Consider the following 22,716-nt stretch of genomic DNA (forward strand, 5'->3'; position numbering starts at 1 on the left):
AACATTATCTTTCAGTAATTATAAACATTAAAACAGTATTTTTTTTTAAATCAAAGCAGCAGTTCTTCTATACTTTTCTTTGTTTAGGATTTTGTATTTGGAATCAGGCTATATTCTTTTCTGGTGTAGTACTCATCAGTCATAGTCCTAATACTTTTCATTGATCATGTTGAATGCAATCGAGATCAAGATGAATACATATGTTCCACACAGCACTCTGAACTGCCATTCCCTAACGAAACCCTGGTTCTCCAAAAGATGTGCCAAGGCTGTAGAGATGAAACACCAGACATACCACAACTGGCTGAAATCAAGAACCTCATCCTCCTTCAAAGCTTACATCGAAGCCCGTAATAGATGCAAAAAAAAAAAAAAAAATCAATGCTTCCAAAACAGAGTTTGAAAGAGCAAAAAGCAGGAAACTAGCAGCCTGTCCAAACGGCAGCCGAGCCTTTTGGTCTCTCACCAAAGCAATTCGCCGTAACTTCTGTCCAACACTATTCCCACCCCTATCATCACCCACAGAAAAAGCCAATCTTCTGACTTCATACTTTGCTTCAAATGCATGCATAACTGATGATGGTAAATGTCCTGAGATCAGAAAAATACTGTCCAAATTAGACACAAAAAAGTCTCCTGGCCCCGATGGCATTCCCCCAATTGTTCTGAAAGTTTGTGCTCCAGAACTGACCACTATCCTATGTCACCTATATATACTCTCTTACTCCACTGGAATCTATCTCACAAACTGGAAATTGGCCTATATTCAGCCCATTCCCAAGAAGGGTGACAAGTCACTGCCTTCCAATTACCGCCCTATCTCGCTTACCTCAGTCCTGTCAAAAGTAATGGAAAAAATCATCAATTCCCAACTCCTACACTATCTTGAAGACACTCACCAAATAAATGACCGCCAGTATGGATTCCACCACTGCCGATCAACAAGAGATCTACTCACATACGTCACCCATCTCTGGACAAATGCTATGGAGAGGTTTGGCGAATCTCAAGTGGTTGCACTAGATATCTCCAAAGCCTTTGACTGGGTCTGGCACAAAGGCCTACTAGGCAAACTACCATCATTCGGTCTGACCCAGGACTTCTATAATTGGATTGCCAGCTTTTTGTCTGGATGCAAACTGTGTGTGATGGTGGATGACTCCCTATCCTCTCACCACTCAATTAATGCTGGGGTCGCACAAGGTTCTGTTCTCTCACCAATCCTTTTCCTGCTATATATCAATGACCTACCAATTGACCTCCAACCCAATTCTCAGCTCCTCCATCTTCTTCCACTGTCGAACCTAAGTATCTAAAGTCCCTCACCTTCCTGATGACATTTCCTTCCAGCTTCAGATCTGTCTCTTGGCCGCTGCCCACTGTGCAACACATATACTCTGTCTTACTTCTGCTCAATCTCATACCTCTCTCTTCCAGTACTTTTCTCCATCTTTCCAGTTTAGTTCCCGTTTCTTTTGAATCCGCACACAGCAAGATGTCATCTGCATACAACATTGTCCAAGGTGCATCTTCTCTCACCTCCTCCGTCACCACCTCCATCACAATGTTAAACAGAAATGGACTTAATGCTGACCCTTGATGCAAGCTAACTGTTACTTGAAAACTTTCTGTCTGTCCCAGACAGGTCCGAACACTTGTCTTAACATTTCTGTACATCTCCCGCACCAACCTGACATATTTCTCCGGAACCTTCTTCTTCCTCAGACACCTCCAGACTTCTTGCCTCGGCACTCTATCATATGCTTTCTCCAGATCAATAAATGCCAGATGTAGCTCCCTTTGTTTCTCTCAAAACTTTTCCATCATCTGCCGTAACCCAAAGATAGCATCTGTTGTTGATCTACCAGGCATGAAGCCAAATTGTTCCTTTGCAATCTCCACCTCCTTCCTCAATCTTCCATCAAGAACCCTTTCTAGGATTTTCATTGTGTGGGACATCAACTTTATTCCTCTATAATTTTCCTTGTTATGTGAGTCAATTCACATAAGTAAAATATTTTAGGCACAGTTTTTAGTGAAGATAGCAAATTAAATTTGGAAATAGATAAGCAAAGCTGGTATGGTGCAGAGCCAGTTGAATAAATTTATATGGAATAAGAGAAATTAGCAAACTAGCAGTATATACAAGACAGTATTACCAGTTTAATTTATGGATATAACTTAAACTTGACAGTGATGCTTTCTCTCTGGTGCAGGACACCAGAGTGTACACAGGATTTGAAATTGGAAGCGATCACTATTTAGTCTTGAGCAGGATAAAATTGAATTTCATATTGAAAAGATTGGCATGTAAGAAAGTTTTAAAGCGAATAAAAGTTGAGCAGCTCTCAGGTGTGAACTGTAGACTAACATACACAAAGATTATAGAAGAAAAAATGAAAGAGTTTGAGAGCAGGCATGAAGCCAATCTAACCTAACCAAACCTTGGAGATTCAGTGGCAAGCCTTGAAGAAAACCCTGATTGATTCAGCCAGAGAGGCATGTGGTGAGGTTGTCTGCAAGGATAGAAAAATCAGGACTCCATGGTGGACACTAGAAGTTAAAGAGGCAGTGAAGGAAAAGAAGAAATCATATCAAAAGTTCCTGGCAAATAAGTCAGCTTGTGCTCTTAGAGAATACAGAGACAAATGTAAGAAAGCTAAACACTGTGTAAAACTAGCTAAACAAAAGTCATGGGAGGACTTTGGCAAGAACATAGAAAATAAATATCAAGAAGTTGGTAATTCTGGAGGTTGTTGAAGAAGCTTAGAAATGGAGGAGAGAGTGCTGTAAAAGGAGTTAGAGATGATAAGGGTGACATGAAAACAGGAGAAAAAGATATCCTTGAAGTATAGAGTAATTACTTCGAAAAATTGCTAAATGAAACAAGCAGTGATAGCACAGTGGTAAAAAACACTCAAGCATACAGCCAGGAATAGGAATACATATCCATACTTGAAGTAGAAAAAGCCATGAAAGGCTTGAAATGTGGAAAGGCAGCAGAAATAGATGATATTTGACCAGAAATGCTGAAGTATGTTGGCATAAAAGTCTTACAGTGGCTGCACTGCATAGTTCAGAAAGCCTGGACAGAGGGACGAATTCTGGATGATTGTAGTAGAGCTCTCATAGTACCCATATATAAAAAGGGAAATAAAACTGAATGTGAGAATTACAGAGGTATTTTCCTACTGAGTGTTCCGGCAGGATTTATGCAAGTATACTTGAGAAACGGTTGAGAAGAATTGTGGAACAAAAACTTGGTGAAGAACAAGCTGGATTCAGGCCAAATAGAGGCTGTCAGGATCAGATCTTCACTTTACGACAGATAGTTGAGAAAGCATGGGAATATAACAAAGATCTGTATTTAAGTTTTGTCGATCTGGAAAAGGCATATGACAAGGTGCCAAGAGAGAAGCTATTCCAAATGCTACAGTTATATGGTGTCAATGGGGCATTATATCAAGCAATACTTGTAAGTCTTTTGTTAGTTATGTAAGTTTGATTTGTAAGTTTGTAAGTTAGAATTGAAGGAAGTACAGGAAGGTGGTTTAATGTTAAATCTGGTGTGAGACAAGGATGTACATTATCCCCTCTGTTTTTCATTATCTATATGGATCACATTATGAAGGAAAGTCGTATTAAATATGATATCAGAATTGGAGATGCTAATGTCAGTTCTTTGCTTTATGCGGACGTGTTATACTTCTCAATAAATCCGCTACAAGTTTGCAAGATTCCCTGACTAAATTGAATAACTGTTGTAATAGATATGATATGAAGGTCAGCATTAAAAAGACAAAGACAATGAAAATAGGTAGAATTGTTGAAAATGTCAACTGTGTTGTGAAAAGGGAACCTGTGGAACAAGTAAAACATTTCGGCTACTTAGGCACGATGTTTAGTGAAGGTGGTAAATTAAATATGGAAATAGACAACAGAATCAACAAAGCTGGTATGGTAGGAAGTCAATTGAATAAATTCATATGGAATAAGAGAGAAATTAGTCGAAACACTAAATGAGCTGTATACAAGACAGTGTTCAAACCAGTTTTAACTTATGGATCTGAGAGCTGGGTTAGAAGTAAAACACTTGACCAAAGACTAGAGACCGCAGATATGAGAGTCCTGAGAAAGATTAGAGGCGTGAACAGATGGCATCAATGGCAATATCATATTAAAAACGAGGATGTTAGGAAAGAACTTGATGTTGTCGGCATCCAGGAGTGCATTAGCAAAGCTAATTTCAGGTGGTGTGGTCACTTAAACAGAATGTGCGAGGAAAGATTAGCAAAACAAGTGTTCTCTGCCAGGTGGGCAGGAAAACAACCCAGAGGAAGACCAAGATATAGGTGGATTGATATGGTACAATGTGCCTTAGACGATAGAAAGATAAAGATAATGCCTTAGACGATAGAAAGATCTGATAATGATAATATTGGAGTCTTGACAATTAATAGACTGATTTGGAGGAAAATTGTAGATAGGAAGTTAGTAATGATGTAAATTTTTCATGTAGTACTATCATATCCTGTACATCCCTTGAGGGTACATGTCAGGAATTTGATGATGATGAGTTATGGATATGAGAGTTTTGAGAAAAACAGCAGAATAAACAGATGGCATCAATGACAGAATCATATTAAAAGTGAAGTATAGAAATGATATTGTTAGCGTTCAAGAATGTGTAAATAGAGTTAATCTAAGGTAGTATAGCCACTTAAATAGAATGGGTGAGGAAAGGTTAGCAAAGCAGGTGTTTTGATGCCAAGATGGCAAGAAAGAGACACAGAGGAAAACCAGGGTCTAGGCTGCTTGATTGAGTCAGAAGTGGTTTAGAAGCATGAAATGTTAGATATGACAATATTGGAGTGCTTGTGTCGTGACTTTCTATTTTCATGTTGTGTTCTAATTTACATCTAGTTTCAAGTCACTCTTATAAATAAAATAACTAATTGCGAATTGATCACCGATCCAAAAGTAGGGAAATTTATAATTATACTGCGCCACCCTATTTTAGATTAGTCTATATAAAATAGTAGGATCAATTCTTAATTAAGTTAGCAGTCTTCTCATTAGGCTGAATCATTTATTATTATACTTGGGGTTCCTGCAAGATTCGAATATTTATGAACGGTGCAATAAAAGGGAGTTCAGGCAAACACAATATTTAGATTAACAAAATAAAACATTTAATATACGATATATAGCAAATACATGAATTCTACTTTTAAATGAAACAATACAAATAACTTAATACATCTTGCTAAGTCACTCATTCCAATTCAATGTTCTAAACTTTAACATACAATTCTCTGCTTCAAATTATAAATTTTCTTAATTCAAGTTAATAAAACCAAACTTCTCATTTGATCATTCTGCACACATCTATCAGTTGTACTTAATGTTTAAATTCACAGCAGGCACTAATCAAGGTAGACATTATTCCAAGCAATCTTATTTCGGACCTTGAATTTCGAAGATACGCTATAGTTAATGTTAGAATAAACAAACATGTATGACTACTCTTACCAGATACAATCTTCAATACATCAATTTATTGCGAGCACACTTATGAAATAACTTATTTGAGCTAGCGGAACACATTAAATAAAAATCTCCAACGATTTAACTGAACTGCTGTTAATCGCGCTTCACTACTTTAAAAAAAAACAGCAATAAGGTACTGATATCCTTCCTTGTTTACTTTTCTACAACAAGTTAAGTTCATTATATTCTTCTCAGGGCAACACAGAATTAAGACGTAATTCAAGAGTAACTGGAACTAATCAGAATTTCCCATTGAATGTCCAGTTCTTTATTTATCCGATTACGACATCAATTTTCCTCTATAACCACAGCTGATTTCACTTGCAGCTCAGTATAAGATTCACTACGTTTCTTGCTTACTTCTAAACACTATGTTCTTGAATTTCTGCCCTAAAGAATTTACAATTTTCTTTCACTTTCTTGCTTATATCCTACTTTCCTTCAGGCTCCGCAAAACTCTTCCCTTTTCTCTCTATAAAATTCTTATTGCCTCCCTTTCTCCTTTCTGGTTCCAAGGTCACACACTCTTCGACTCGTGCTTGTTTATTTCATGCGTCTCCATGACAACGCATGAACGTAAACATTTCGCTAATGTAATACAACGCTCTACTCTTACATAAGTGATTACATAACATTAAATTTTCACAAATAAGAATAAACAGAATATTTGAGCTACTTAATCAGCTCTTTCATTACGTATACAATTATTTATAATACACTTTTCGTTACTTTACATATATATTTTAGTTATCATAAATTTCTACACATATTATTGCCTAATAAATTAATAGTAGGTTAAGTTTAGAATAAATAATTAAATAGTAATTCTTAATTAAGGAACAATAAATAATTTTTATACAAATCATGATTAATATATAATAAGCAATGTTAAATGTGAATGAAAAGAAATAAATTACACAACATAGTTTCATTCACAATTTAACACTTGCAAGTAATAGACTGATTTGGAGGAAAATTGTTGATAGGAGATTAATAATAACATAAAATTAATCATGTAGTGCTGTCATAGTAACTTGAACACCCCCTTAAGGGTACATATCAGGAAATTGATGATTATGATGATATAATTGACTAGAGCAGCTGAATTCAAACAGTCATCAACCATATAATTGAGGATTGGAAGTTTCAGAAGTCATTCCATTTTGTACCATTATAACACCAGAGGATATTAGGTAGATTAACTGGATGAAGGATGTTCTGTGATAAAGGAAAGTTGAATGATGTGAAGTTCCAAGAAGAGAACTAATATCTGCAATATTTGGAAGGATAACTAGTTAAGAAAAAAGGTGAGAGTGTTGGGATGATGGCGAGGATTGTTTGGTATTCTTTATGGTAGATGGATCTGTATTAGGTCAACATTAGTAGCAAATACCATTTCAATTTTTTTAGTGACTTGGAGAAAGAAGATGACCTTGCTGATTTGAGTATTTGGACTGCAGAAAGTTGAGTACAGAGTGGTTATCAGAATTTGGAGAGTAATAAAAAACAAAAAATGAATGCTACAAAATGCAATAAAGAAATTTTTAGTAACAAATTAAAAAAAAGTGGAAGATTTTCTAGGTTTTGCATTTCTTGGTATGGATTATCACATCTGACAAATGCACAACACCACCGTTGTGATAAAAGGTCAAATATCTGCCAGAATTGACACTGGTGGATAATCATAGTAGCAGAATAACAGTTGCAAAGGATATAGTGGAATTATTGAATGAGTCAACGTATATCATATTGTTATAAATGATGCAGTGAAATATATAGAAGGGAGGCGAGTATTAGGAGAATTGAAAATGAAAGAATCAGAGGTGTACCAGGTGTTCGCTGGCTTAGATATTATAAGGCTGTGGGAATGGATGACATATCACTACGTATTCCTTAGATTAGTTAGGAAGAATTCAGGATTAAGTTGATGGACAAAGCATTCTTTATGATGATCAGAATGGATTTGTCAAGGGTAGGTCCTGTTTTAGCAATTTACTTGCATTTTATGATACAGTAATGCATGTGTTAGAAGGGAGAATCGTATACAGTGATATTCTTGAACCTTGCAAAAGCATTTGATAAGTTGGTGTACGAGCTGCAGAGGATGGGAATAGATATAGTCTGTCCACAGTCGAGAGAATCTTAGCTGCCCGAGTGCCCAGAAGAGTCAGTTCATTTTGAAGGGACGAAAAGAATAATGCAATATACGAATTCATCACCAACATGGGAAATCATGTGCTTCATACATAAAATTTCCAACTGTTATACAAGGGTGGTCTGAAACGTTCTCGGCCTCGACCATAGATAGCAACACTATTGGCAAGATTTTTTTTTTTTCTAAGTTGGTATATCTGTCATAAGCATCCATGTGAAATTGCAAGTCATTCTATTAAGTAGTTTGTTTTATACAGCTGTTTGAAGCAAAAGTGTTGTCTGTATCCCTTTAAATGGATAAAATTGAGTATTGTGCAGTTATAAAATTCTTTGTAAAAGAAGTTTTAACGCCAAAAGAAATTCATTTGAAGTTCATAAAAGTTTATGGGCACACTTCTCCTTCATTTTCGACAGTTAAGAAATGGGCTGCCAAATTTAAACCTGGCCGTACCAGCCTTGAAGATGATCCACGTGAAGGACATCTAAAAAGTGTAACAACACCAGAAATCATTGATCAGGTGCACGATATGTTATTGGATGACTATCGAGTCAAAGTGCGTGAAATTGCTGAGACTATAGGCATTTCAAAAGAATGTGTAGGATATATTGCATGAAGAATTGCAAATGAAAAAGCTTTGCACAAGATGGGTATCGTGCTTGCTCACAACAGATCAAAAATGCACTCGCATGAAAATCTCTGAACGGTGCTTGGAGAATTTTAACAAGAATAAAACTGATTTTGTGTGTAGATTTATTACTATAGATGAGACTTGAATTCACCATTACACACCAGAATCCAAACAGCAGTGATAACAGTGGACAGAAGCTGGTTGTTCAGCACCAAAGAAGACAAAGTCAGTTCCATCAGCAGGAAAGGTCATGGCATCAATGTTTTGGGATACTAATTGTTTGTGAATACTATTTGTTTATGATTATCTTGAAAAGGGTAAAACAGTAACTGAGGAATATTATTCCAATCTTTTAACCAGACTACACGAAAAAATTCGTGAGAAAACACCTAGTTTGCAGAAGAAAAAAATCATCTTTCATCAGGACAGTGCACCTGTCTACAAAGGTGTTTTGGCAGTGGGAAAATTAAGGGATCTGCACTATGAACATCCACGTTGGAACATCCACCCTTTTCCCCAGATTTAGCTCCCTCTGACTTCTGTCTCTTCTCAGATCTAAAACTCTGTCTTGCTGGTCGGCGTTTTTCTTTGAATCAAGAGGTGATTGCAGCTGTAGAGGGGTATTTTGCAGATCTTACTGAGAATCACTACAGGGACTAGTTAATAACACTGGAACATCACTGGAATAAATGTATTAGTCTTAAGGGAGATTATGTTGAAAAATAAAAGTAATTTTTAAATTATAAATTCGTTTTTTCATTGTTAGGCCGAGACCTTTTCAGGCGCCCCTTGTATAAGCAAAATAGTTACACTTTAAAAACTAGAATGTTCATTAAACACTCATTCCACGAAATGAATGGATTACCCTATTATCAGCATGGATTCGCCTTCTTCTACCATGCGCAGAAGCGTCGAGGGTTCTGTCATCTATCAGTTAGATGGATCGGAGAGTGGCTCTCTGAACAATACCAGCAGCATGTGTATGATGGAGCAGTGTTTCAAAAAAGGAGAGTAACCAGTGGTGTCCCCTGCAGTTCTGTCTGTTCCTGGGCCCCTGCTGACTGGGGATTTTCAATTGTTTGCTGATGATGCAAAGTTGGGAAGAATTATAAGTAGCACTGCTGATGTTAATTCCCTTCAGGAAAATTTGAATAGACTTTTTACTTGGAGAAAGGAGTGGGGTTATGGTTTTAATATCAATAAGTGCAAGGTGTTGCATTTTGTAGTACAGAAATAAGGCTGTGTACTATATCAGTGGTACCATACTGCAGGATGGGGTTGTGATTAAAGACTTGGGAGTCTCTAATGGTTGACAGTAGACTGAAGTTTAGAAGGCATATTGCTAGTGTTGCAAAGGCTGCACATCATAGTGATATGCTATGATAAGAAGTACTCTAATGTGTAGGGATAAGGAAGTGGTTGTGCCACTGTATAATGCAATGGTCAGACCACACTTGAACTATTGTGCTCAAATCTAGTTACCTGGTTTTCAGTGTGATGTGGAGACATTGAAAAGGGTCCAGAGGTGAGTGACTAAGATATTATCAGAACTTTGGACTGCTGGATATGAGTGGAGGGGGGGCGAGAGAGAGAGAGGTTGAAGAAATGTGGATTGCAGAGTTTGGAGGATAGGAGAAAAAGAGGTGAAATGATAGAGACATATAAATTAGTGAGAGGATGTTATTGGGTTAATCCAGATGAGATTATAAAAAGAGAAGGTGAGAGGGGAAAAACCAGAGGTCATCCATGGAAGTTATGTAAGAGTGTGGTGAAGAGGGGTATAAGGAATACATTTTTTACATGGAGATTGTCAGTGTTGTTAATGTCAGTAAACGAATATGTTGTTAATGCAAGGAATTTTAAGCTTCGGTATGATAAATATGTTGTCAGTTGAATGAACCTCCCATGATGCATCTGCCGACTCCATGGAGGGTGCAATAATAATAATAATAATGCCAGTCAGTGATGCTGATTAAGCGATACTGTCTAGTATAGTTATATGTGATATTATATGAAACTTCAGTCATCAGTTTCTCAATAGATCAAGTACTGCTTATGTGTTTGCTTGCTGGTATAATAACTGATGCAGTTTCATTTACTGTCATGTTTCCCCCTCCCCTCCTTTCTGAAACTGTAACCATTGAATGGAATGATAAATTAATCTTAGACCATTTGCAACATCAAAATCAGCATTTTCAGTGATATACTGCTTGTCAAAAATGTGAACAGTTCTGTTTGTGTGAATCCCACCCATGAATATTTGTTAATCTGTAGTATATTAGTACTTTGGGTAAGGTAGGAGTCAAATAATTTGGAAACCTTTTTAAAGAGACAAAACATGGATTTTTTTTTTTTTTTTTCCCCAGGCCACTTCAAGTGTCCAGTAAGCAAGGTTGTGGTCCATTATCAAATGATGAATTTCATCTCCTACCTAAAATAACTATTCACACACATCCATATCCATAATAGAATTCAAACAACAGTTTGTTGGTTGGAGAGGGGAGGGGAAGTATGCAGTCCACTTGGTTGACCAGTGATTAGCATACCTTCTTTCCAACCAGCAGGCTGAGGTTCGAATCCTGCCATGGCTATGAATGTTTTAGACTGTCTTAGGTGGGAGATGAATTTCATTGTCTGCTGTGAGATTACCCCCCCCCCCCCCAGCTTATTAAAAGTCTGAAGCAGCCTGAAAAAGTTCCATGTTGGGTATCTAGAGCAGAGACTAGCTAAAACAATAAATTTTTTAAAAAAATGTATATAAAATCAATCAAAAATATAAAAAAAATTCCTTAGCCCACTCATGGCATGAATTTATTATAGGTTTACAAACAAGTCTTTTGCAGGTGAGAACCACATAAAAACAGACTAGCAAGACATGTAACTACATAATGCAACTAACTTCCAGTACTTCTGATGTCAAATGATATACTACTCTTCGTAGAACAACATAGTGGCTCAAAGTACATCGTGCATGTAATGAGTCACGTATAGTCCTGGTGAAATGGCTGCGAGAAGGGAACCGATGGAGTTAAAAAGAAGCATTATAATAGGATGTCATATTGCAGGCCTATCTGTTCAGCAAATTGTTGATAGATTGTGATATCCCAGGTCAACAATTAGTGATACCATAGTGAGAGGGAAGCATAGGGTGTCAACTCCAGTGCTACCTGCAGAGGATGACCCACCACACTCACTGAACGTGACCCTAGGGTGCTATGAAGGGTAATATATAAAAACTGCCATTCGTTAACTGATATGTTGAATGCATAGGTCTGGGCATCATCTGGAACATACATCTGCACAAAAACATTCAGAACCAAGGCTCACAACATGAGTTTCATGGCAGGACCACAATATGCAAGCCCCACACTATTTGAACCAACATACAGCATCATCTTCAGTGATGCAAAGAGTATGTACAGTGGGATGTGGAATCTTGGAAAACTGTTGTTGTTGATATTATTATGAACATCTGACCTCCATGGAGTCAGAGATGGATGGGTATGGTGGATACTCAGTGAATATCTCTTACCAGAACGTGTGACCCCAACTATGAAATTCAGAGCTGGTGTTTTGATGGTACGGTCCTATTTTTCCTGCTTTGGTCTCAGACCTCTGTTCATGGTGCCATGAACGTTGAACTCCAAGAGGTATATGAGTATTCTGGACCATGCAATGCTTCCTACTTTGTGGTGTTTCAACAAAACTAACCATTTTCTCTTTCAGCAAGACAATGCACTGTGTCATAAGGCTGCTGTTGTAACTGTTTGGTTTGTGGACATGAACATCACCACACTTGACTGGCCTCCACAGAGCCCAGATCTCAACCCTATTGAATCTCTGTGGGATGAACTGGAGCATCGGATGAGGTTAAGGAATATCCCTCACAACAGTCCAGGACCTCATTACATGCCTACAGGAAGAATGGTCCAAAATTCCCATTGATTGCTGTCATATGCTTGTGGAAAGTATGCCCTTAGGATTGATGTGATTGCAGTGAATGGGGATCCTACATATTGTTAAGTTAGGAGCAATGGCTGTTTGTTCCTCACCCTATGGTGTCCACTGAGTTCTTTCCAAGCAGTGTATGTTTACCAAACACATACAATTCATATTAACTCAACCAGTCCTGTCATCTCCATCCAGGAGATTGGTTATTATGGATCTCTACCTGAGATCCATAATGTTGCAGTAGATAGATAATATTGCGATGCTTTAATCTCTTTCATCTTGTAATTATTCTCCTGTATCTGTAGATACATGTTCACAGGGCTGATTTGCCTGTTTTGAGGCAAATCAGCCCTTTTCAAAATTGTTTTGAAAAGCCTGAGTTTCTGAGAGAAAAAAACCTTCATCTCCATATGAGACTGGCTAACTCTCCTATGACAAAGCCCTGATAAAGGTTCTTCATGTTACTGATGCAATTCGAACCCAGATCTTTCCAACCAAAGGGCCTCATTGAAACCAGAAGAGTTGAGGAGGCTCTGGTCAACCAGTATAATCCATATAATAGCACTTAATTTTGTTCACACAAATATCAAAGATTAAACTTAATGTATGTTGAACTTAAAATTAATATGAATCAGGTGTGCTTGAAGCAATATTTGTTTTACCTTTTAGTTAATCAGAATGATTTGCTTTGCTTTTGTACTGCCAAATACATATGCACAAAATACCATGTCATGACTGTTGCCATGTTACCAAAAAGTAATTACCCACTGTCAGTACACCCATTTATATCTCACTGAGTAACAAGTAAACCTTTGATTATATCTTCTCATGAGTATAAATTTTTATAAGTTACTAGAAACAGCTGCATCTGGCTCTCAAATAACTAATTAATAACACTTAATAACAATTGTTAGCATTACTACTATATAAAATTAGCAGGAAATTCTTAGCTACATAAGATGACATACAAATTGGGTTTTTAATAGTGTGGAGATTTTGATACAAAGACTGTTAGCCTACTAGTTTCATAACTCTAGCTGGTGGCTTTGTCCAGGCAAGATAACTTTACGCATAACAACTTAACAAATAAAAACGAGCTAAAGTTACAAATTAATACATAACCAAAGGATGAAAAAAATATCAAATTCATAGGAACCGTTACATAGATGTGTGGAGTGTGTTTGTTAGCACTTGGTTAGTCATTGTTGAGCAGGTGCATCCTATAATTGGCTGCGAAGTTGAACTCTGAATTGTTGAGCGATCTTGCCTGGACGAAGCCACCAATTAGAGTGGTGAAACTAGTAGGCTAGCTAGTAGTTTCACCTAGTTTTTGTATCAAAATCTCCAACCCCAAGGGATGATCCTTTTTTGATATTTGGAAATCACTCATAAGATTTCTCAACACATCACAGTTCAACTTCACAGCCAATTATAGGATGCACCTACTCAACAATGACTGACCAAGTGCTAACATACACGCCCCACACGTTTATGTAATGGTTCCTATGAATTTGATATTTTTTTCATCCTTCGGTTATGTATTAATTTGTAACTTTAGCTCGTTTTCATTTATTAAGCTGTTATTGTAGAGTTATCTTGCCCGATGAAGTCGCCACTTAGCGTGGTGAAACTAGTAAGCTAACAGGTTTTGTATCAAAATGTCCGATCTATTAAACCCAATTTGTATGTCATCTTATGTAATATTTAGTGGTTGAAAAAACATTCATCAGGAAATTCATAGTTTTATGTCAGACATTAACATAAGGCATCTTACAGATCTATCTGGAGATGCTATAATATGAAATTCCTACCTTGCTACAAAGAATTGTCAACATGCATTCTGGTAATGCTGGAATTGACTGTGTTGTATAAAATTAATTCTTTTTTGTTAAAATCTTGATTTACAAATGCATAAAATTAAATGATATGTGAATGTTTATATTCACGCATAAACATTTACATTTTATTTTATAAAAATAAATACACTTTATTTTAAATAATTTTTTAAAAAATGAATTCTGTTTTATTTATTATTTGTGTTAATTTCTATTAATGTTAATTCTTCTTTTCTTTCTCCTATATCTTAGTGGTAGTATGCCAGATCCAGAATATTTGGTATTGACTGAATGGTTTAATTGGCTTATAGCTAATGAACATATTCATCTTGATCTCATTGGTGAGTGAATGTTGCCTATTTATTATCCTTCTTTCTATAAGAAAAATGTTTATTAAATTATAAATGAAAGATGTCAAGAAATTATATTCTTGGTTTAATTCTTTATCCAGTGTAAGCAAACAGTTTGTGCCTGAAGTATCTTCAGGACTGGGAAACTCATATATAGAGGCTAATGACTTTATATCACTTGCCTTAGAAGCCCAGTCCTGAAGATACTTCAGGCATAAACTTTGTTTGCTTACACTTTAAAAAAGGATTAAACCAAAAATATAATTTCTTGGCATCTTTCATTTATAGTATAACCAAGTGAAAAAACTTTCAAAAAATACTTATTAAATTGTCTTGTTGCTTATTAAACAAGACATGATTTTGTCCTCTTCCTTGCAAATAAGATCATTTCATCTCATATTATTTCAAATCCAAAATATTTGGTACTGTTAGATCTAGAATAAGGGCTCTATCAAAATTTAGAGCCAGTCTTCCAAGATCTAACAACAAAACAAAGTTATGCAGGAATATACTTGTACTCTCAAAAAAGAAAATAAAAAGAGGTAAACATATAAAATATAAATATATAAAATAACTATATATAAAAGAACTTGTCATATAAAAGAACTTGTCACATTCTAGTTTGAAGATAATGAAAATTAAGAAACGTGGACTGTCTAGATTGGAATGAGCTGTAAAGAAACTTTGATGCTAAATTATGATATGTGTTAATTTTTATGTCTAAGATAGAAATATATTTGTTGAAACATGAATGTAAATTTATATTATGTGCAAGACAAGCGCTGTATATCCACCTGTTAACGAAAGTCCAAAGGCCTCCACTTGATGACGTAACATATGATGAGTAAACGTTCATGGAAAGCGAACATAACAACCCTTTCATGAAAGCAGTGTTTGACGAAGAGAGGAGAGGTGACGTCACCCCGGAGAATGAATGGGAAGGAATCGTGAGTACGATTGGAGTGCTGATAGAGGGTGCTGGAAAACGGGATAAAAAGTGCTCGCGCATGATTTGAGCTCTCTCTCTCTCGATTTTTTCTGTTCCTGTGTCTTTCCTCGTACGGACCAGCGTGGCTGAGGACCGGAAGGATGCCTGGCACCGGTGACCTGCAACCTTTTCCCCCGTTGCTAATCGATCCGAGTCGGACAAGGCTACCTGCGAGATGACAGCAGAATTTCAGATTGAGCCATTGGTAAAGCCAGTACCAATGTAAGATGGCAAAGGATCTCCTTTGAAGAAGAATCACGTGAACCACAGTGACCAATGAGATGACCGGATGATTAGCAAAGAAGCCTGGCCATTTTTGTAGTTTTTCTTGTATAATTCATGTTTATCTTGTATAATAGTTAATCATAGAGGAAGGAGCAAACTTGATTCTATCCAAGAAGAGAAGAATCCTAGTGCAAATTTGTGCTCAGTGTCCTAGTGTCTGTTTGGACTGATAGTCTGAGAACTGAACATTGTGCAATTCCTAACTAGTACAGAGGAAATATAACATCTGAACGATTAGTCTAACAAATTGATAAGTTAATTGTGTTGCGCGTGAGCCTAACTCACACATAAGATGTGGATAGTGCACTTGTAAAGTTGAATATTGCTTATTCAGTTAAAAATGTGATATAATGTTCATAAATTGAGATGTTTTAAACTTAGTACTGTCTTTTTTTTTTTTTTTTGTAATTTAGATTGAAAGGGAGGGATTTGATTTCTTCACTTGCATAACTGATAACTGGGTAATGAAATTATTGTTGTTTTTTTTTATCCTTGATGTGTGTAACCTTAATGCAGTCTCATTTAGCCATAAATAAATGTGTTTTGTTAATATATACCTGAGAGTTGTCTGAGCACGAGAATGACTTACCAATGGTAAAATTACAGACCTATGCACTAAGGGGATACCAAGGGAGTTAAGAGTAGATTGGCCATGACTGTATTTCACGATCTCCAACGTTAACTAAACTCCATTAGTTGGATTAGATAACATGTTAGTTCTGGTGGACTTTCTCAGGACTAGAAGTTTCTGTTCCTATGGTTTCTGACTGGCACAGCCCTAACAAATCAAATTTGTCAGAATTCAAAAAGGGAAAGCACCCCCAGAAAATTAATTCGGAGTAAATCTTGGTAAGCAGAAAAGAACTGTTAGAAATTATAGTTAAGACAAAAACACACGACATAACAGTACTAAATGAAGGGTTTAACTGGCTATTCCAATTAGATTCTAGAACCTATTGATAAGTACAGTGTGTATAATTGTGTGATATCAGTCATCTCAATTTGATACATTTTTAATGCCGTGTATGCCTTCATTTCATAAGAAAAATATGTTTATCAGATTGTCTATATCTTTATTTCCTTCCCTCCTGAATATCTTATTGCAGAGGCTATCTCATTGCCATATTATATGAAATCTCCCTTTCATGAAGACCAACTTGGCAAATTGATAAACTGATGAAATGAGAACAGTCTGTCTGTTATGTAAATCAATATATAATTGTAGCAGCATAATTATATTATTAAAAATGCTGTTTGGTTCTCACTATAACTTATAAGAACCACAGGAAAACTTGTTATAGAGGATACTTTGCTGCAGTGAATTTTCTTTAGAATATCATTTTACTTATGGATTTTGGTTAGGACTTTTCAGTAGTATGTTTGTGAGAACTGACTGTATGAACCTGAATAATAGTGTGTGGATTGAAGTCTCATCTAGAATACGAGAAACTTTTATTAGAGTTTTTCAACTGAAGAAGAGGTAACTAGTCTCGTACAGCAATGGCAGAAATTTTCCTTCTGAAAACTTGAATTCTCTCTCTCAGTCACATGGGCCAGAAAATACATATGGTTAGTAGACATTACACTATAAATTGTGTATGGAGATTACCTGCTCTTTATAAAGTGTTAGGTTTATGTGAAACCAAGTTGTATTCTTCAAGTTGTATGTTAACAGATCTGGTCTGTTCAACGTAGGCTAGGTTCCAGGTACACAGAACTTCATGCATTCCAGGGTGTGCAAGCTGATCCTCTGATCCTTCAGAGGATCAGCTTCACATTTTGATTCGGAGGACTGCTAATAGTCTTTCAAATATACCCCAGATATAGGATTTGAGATTAGTTTTGTTATGGTCTTGGATGTCAGATGTGGAAAGGATGGGGGAGGAGATACAATATTTAGTGTATTTTATATGAGTGATAGCTGTTGACTTAAAAAAAAGAAGTGTTGTAAAGATAATTATGTTCTGAGGCAAGAGCTGTGATATTAGACCAGGAATGTTTCTGTCAACAAATAGTCCTGGCTCTGTGTATAATTATTTTGAGGATGCCATACATTTAAATAAATTCCATTGTGTTTTAGATTTCCTATAAACAGAAAATAATGATGAAAGAATAACCATTTGGTAGTTATAAAAGTAGTGTTTCTAGGGAGTGAAGAAATTTGTTTCTTTTTTTTTCTGTCTAATGGGATGTTTGTTTGGATGTTGGCTTTTTCCTTTTCCTTTCATGTGTCATCTCCTAACTAGAAGGTTGACTACCTTAATGTAACTCATAGCTCTTTAGATGCACTTAAAAAGGTATCTAATTTATCTAGGCCGTGAGACAAATTGTAAACTCATCTCCATAACATAGCCAGACTTGGTTTGTATGTAGTTAGTGTTGAGTGCTTTGATTTTCTAGAAATTTTATATAGAAATTGACTGGAGAAAGTGGGTAGGCAGGCCATCAGACTGTTTTTTGTATATTTTTCTTTTCCATCAAACCTAACAGGAAGCCTACACACACACACGCACACACACACACACACACACACACACACACACACACACACACACACACACACACACACACACACACAGAGAGAGAGAGAGAGAGAGAGAGAGAGAGAGAGAGGAAGGTACTTAATGTAAGCAGTAACACTATTATCCATTATGAATAGTATGGTATTTTGTGATCTGTCCAATAGATATCCTTGCATCATGGAGCTAGGGCTGTTTGCTCTAACAGTATAGTTCATGTCACAGAACTTGGCTCTCCTTACAACTTTTTTTAAACTAGTGGCTACAACCCCTATAAAATAGGCAAAATACTGCAGCCTTCTGCAAAATGACTAACCCTCGGCATTTGAGTCTGATATAAATTCTGTTTGGAGACTGTTTATTGACCTTTGTTTAAATACCTCTGGTTGTGCATAATTTTGTACTATGCTTCATCAGAACAGTAAAAGTAAAAAATTATAATAAATTAAACAAGCAAATTAGTGCACATGATTTATAATGGCTAGTGATGTGATGTTAAGAGTGCAAAAGATCTATATACACCAGGTTTTTATTGAAAGATAACCAAGCCTAATATAGGTATAGGATCATATCTTGTTTCTTGTTACACTGACGTGGGTTTTTAGCATTTCCAATGACTCTTTGAATGCTCTGAAGAAATTGTAATCAATTGTACACTGCCATATGTTACTGGTCCTAATGTTTTTTTGTGTGTTCTGGCATGCATATATCTCCTAGCCATCCTGTTCCCACATAATAAATTTCACATTAACAAGTGAGCTTGTGTATTCCCAATTTTTTTGAGTGGTGAATCAGATTGAAGGATTGGAGGTTGAAGGAGACCCATGATCTTGTTTAGCTTACAGAAAGCAACTTTTATTCCTTGTTGATGCAATATCTTTCTAAGATAGACTTTATGGATGAGAGACACTTCTCTGTATTCTTGTCTGAATGTCTGTATTTATCTGAATGTTCTCAACTGTTTTTTTTTTTAACCATTTTTGAATGGATAAGACTGAGATATTCTATTTTTTGACTTCTCTTTTCTTCTCCACACACTTCTGGAAATGTGTTTATATGCCTGTCTCAAAAAGTTTTTATAATCCATTTCCCTGTGACTGTTGGTTCAAAGAAGACTAAATAAAGCAACAAGAAAGAAAGATTGTAAATGGTTGTTGTAAGAAGCTATTCAAATAGCAGAGGAAAGAAGAAAAATAAAACTTCAAATAAAGATAATAAGTTTAGTTTAATCCTTTATCCAAGTGTGAGCAAACAAAGTTTGCACCTGAAAGTATCTTCAGGGCTGGGGTAAGGTAGTGCAACACCAGGCAACTCGTTGCAAAGGTGGAGAAAGATCCCATCACTCCTATCTCAGTATCTCCCATAATGCAAAGCACATCTCCTTGCAGATATGTGTAATGCTATGCATTAAGGCAAGGGCCACTACCCATACGTTTCGATCTTTATTGAGGTCTCGTCAGTGGGAGCCGGCCCAGTAGTGGAGATACAAAGGCAGAAGCAATGAGAGGTCAACCTAACCTATAGGAGTTGCCAAAGGGTGTGCCACCTTATTATTAAATTACTCCAGATTCAGAGAAAGATGTTGAGAGTTTATTTTTCACTTGGTTAGACTATAATAAGTTTAGTTTAATCCTTTATCCAAGTGTGAGCAAACAAAGTTTGCGCCTGAGAGTATTTTCAGGACTGGGGTAAGGTAGTGCAACACCAGGCAACTCGTTGCAAAGGTGGAGAAACTGGGGTAAGGTGTTGCACTACCTTACCCCAGTTTTTAGGTGTTGGTGTCATTAAGTTTTACATTTTTTTTCAACATGCTCTACCGTAATTATGACTGCTGTGGCATTACCATTTTTCACATTTAATACTACAATGTTCCTGTTATATTTTCTGAAGTGCCAACCATTCCATTTTTACCAATTATATATTTGGTTTAATCCTTTATCCAAGTGTAAGCAAGCAAAGTTTGTGCCTGAAGTATTTTCAGGACTGGGGCAACTTGTGGTAAAGATGGAATGTGCTTTGCATTATGGGTGATACTAAGGTAAGTGATCAGAACTTATTCCATCTTTACGACAAGTTTCCCCAGTCCTGAAAATACTTCAGGTGCAAACTTTGTTTGCTTACTCTTGGATAAAGGATTAAACCAAATATATAATTGGTAGCATAGCCAAGTGAAAAAACTTCCATCAACTATCTCTAATCCAGAGAATTTTAATAATAAGGTGTTGACATCTTTTGGCAACTGGTATATGGTGATATGACTTCTGCATTACTTCCACCTTAATATCACCACCTCTGGGTCTGGCTCTCACTGATGAGACCTCAATAAAGGTCTGGGTAGTGGCCCTTCCCTTAAAGTATAGCATTATACATGTCTGCAAGGAGATATGCTTTGCATTATGGGAGATACTGAGGCAAGTGATCAGAACTTATTCCACCTTTACCATGAGTTGCTCCAGTCCTGAAAATACTTCAGGTGCAAACTTTGTTTGCTTACACTTGGATAAAGGATTAAACCAAATATATAATTGCCAGCATAGCCAAGTGAAAAAAACTTCCATCATCATTCCATTTTTGAGAAGAATGGCTGCTATTTAGATGCAGAATACATAATTTCTTTAGTACCTCCCCCACTAAACAAAATCTCAAATCTCCTTTGACTTCTGAAACCTCCCATTTCACCACTCAAAAATGGGAGTATACAAGATCACATTTTCATATGAAATTTGCTATTTGGAAACAGATAATCCAGTCAGGGGAGATTTTCATATCAGAATGCATCAAGGAATTGAACTTAGAAACATAAATCAGGACCAGAAGCACATACAGACACTGTAGCAAACATGACTATAACAAAATGATACACTGCAACAGACTGCAGAAAAGTTTTTACCTATGAGACCCTTAGAACAAGTGCTTAAACTTGCTATTACAAACAGTAAAAGCTGGAGACCTTCACTTTGTCGAACTATATTTCCTATTACATAATGTCATAGTCAGGAGGAAAAAGAAATGGTGGTAAATATAACAAATTAAAATTACAGGAAATGCTATGTAACAACAGAAAATAATGGAAAATACTTATAATAAATGAAAATTGCAGGAAACAGAACTTAACAGAGGCTTGGTGAGAAGTCATACATTGAGAATAGAACAAAGAATAGGCAGGAACCCATGTGTTAAGCACACAAAATTATAACATGAAAAAGTGTAAATGCAAATAATAATAAGAGACATAAGAAAGAACTAAAAGAGCATGGAATAATAAAAATGTAGAATTTAAGTTACGTTAGCTTAATGTCACTTACCTGAAATCTCCATTATAAACTACTATAAATATATGCATACTATAAAAATGTAAGTTTTTACAATTAAAATAAAAACTTCATCATCATCATCAAATTCCTGCCATGTACCCTCAAGGGGTGTACAGGATATGACAGTACTACATGAAAAAATTACATCATTACTAACTTCCTATCTACAATTTTCCTCCAAATCAGTCTGTTACTTGTCAAGACTCCAACATTATCAGATCTTATATTTCTATCATCTAAGGCACTTTGTACCGTATCAATCCACCTATATCTTGGTCTTCCTCTGGGTTGTTTTCCTGCCAACCTGGCAGAGAACACTTGTTTTGCTAATCTTTCCTCTCCCATTCTATTTAAGTGACCATACCACCTGAGATTAGCTCTGCTAATGCATTCCTGGATGCTGACAATGTCAAGTTCTTTCCTAATATCCTCATTTTTTTTTAATATGATATTGCCATTGATGCCATCTGTTCACGCCTCTAATCTTTCTCAGGACTCTCATATCTGCGGTCTCTAGTCTTTGGTCAAGTGTTTTACTTCTGACCCAGCTCTCAGATCCATAAAAATTAAAACTGTTCAAACCAGTTTTAACTTATGACTGTTAATTAAATTAAAACTGTTCAAATAAAAACTTTTAGTTGTAAAAATTAAAGGTGTTTAAGGGTCAGGGGGGTGCTTAAGGGTCAAAGCTATATGACTGAGAGGAGACCTCCACATAGCCTTAAAGGAATGCGGAGAACCCACCAGGGCTTCTGACCTAATGTCTAATCTTCACCTTCTCGTGGTGCACCCTGTTGGGTATCTACCTGGATACTGAATGAACAAGGATGGGCAGGCAATTTGGGATTTAGCCGACCAAATTGTATTCTTATTGACTTAACCTCCCAACTGGCCGGTGTGGATGAAATATTCAACACTCCCTAGCTTTTTTCATGGATCAAAATTTCGTCGGCATTCTACCTTTTATCATGCCATTACCTTCCTCAGCCGTTAATCTCCTTACGGCTATTCCATAGCCATTAGTGGATTAACTGTTGCTGAGTGACCTTTGTGTCCCCTCCCCCTGTCTTTACGTCTATTGTGTTGCTTAGAATTTCATTTACTGTCCTAAGTTATTTGACCTTTCTTGCCTCTAAAATGA

At 36.3% G+C, this 22,716-nt stretch overlaps 2 protein-coding genes across 2 annotated transcripts in view; both read left to right on the top strand.

Annotated features, from left to right (window-relative positions):
- The window catches only part of LOC150096879 (thymidine kinase 2, mitochondrial-like), a 71,605-nt gene extending 57,137 nt beyond the window's left edge, over positions 1–14,468 (top strand). Inside the window, exon 6 of the mRNA XM_090408090.1 lies at positions 14,372–14,468. Coding sequence (XP_090264216.1) covers positions 14,372–14,468 — 97 coding nt within the window. The remainder of the gene's footprint in view (positions 1–14,371) is intronic.
- Positions 14,469–15,632: 1,164 nt separating this feature from the next.
- LOC150096880 (thymidine kinase 2, mitochondrial-like) overlaps positions 15,633–22,716 on the top strand; it is a 43,162-nt gene continuing 36,078 nt past the window's right edge. Inside the window, exon 1 of the mRNA XM_090408091.1 lies at positions 15,633–15,662. Coding sequence (XP_090264217.1) covers positions 15,633–15,662 — 30 coding nt within the window. The remainder of the gene's footprint in view (positions 15,663–22,716) is intronic.

The sequence above is a fragment of the Typopeltis vanoorti genome, chromosome 18, assembly GCF_054136105.1.
Source record: "Typopeltis vanoorti isolate ZY-2024b chromosome 18, IOZ_Tvanoo_1.0, whole genome shotgun sequence".
NCBI classification, from domain to species: Eukaryota; Metazoa; Arthropoda; class Arachnida; order Uropygi; family Thelyphonidae; genus Typopeltis; species Typopeltis vanoorti.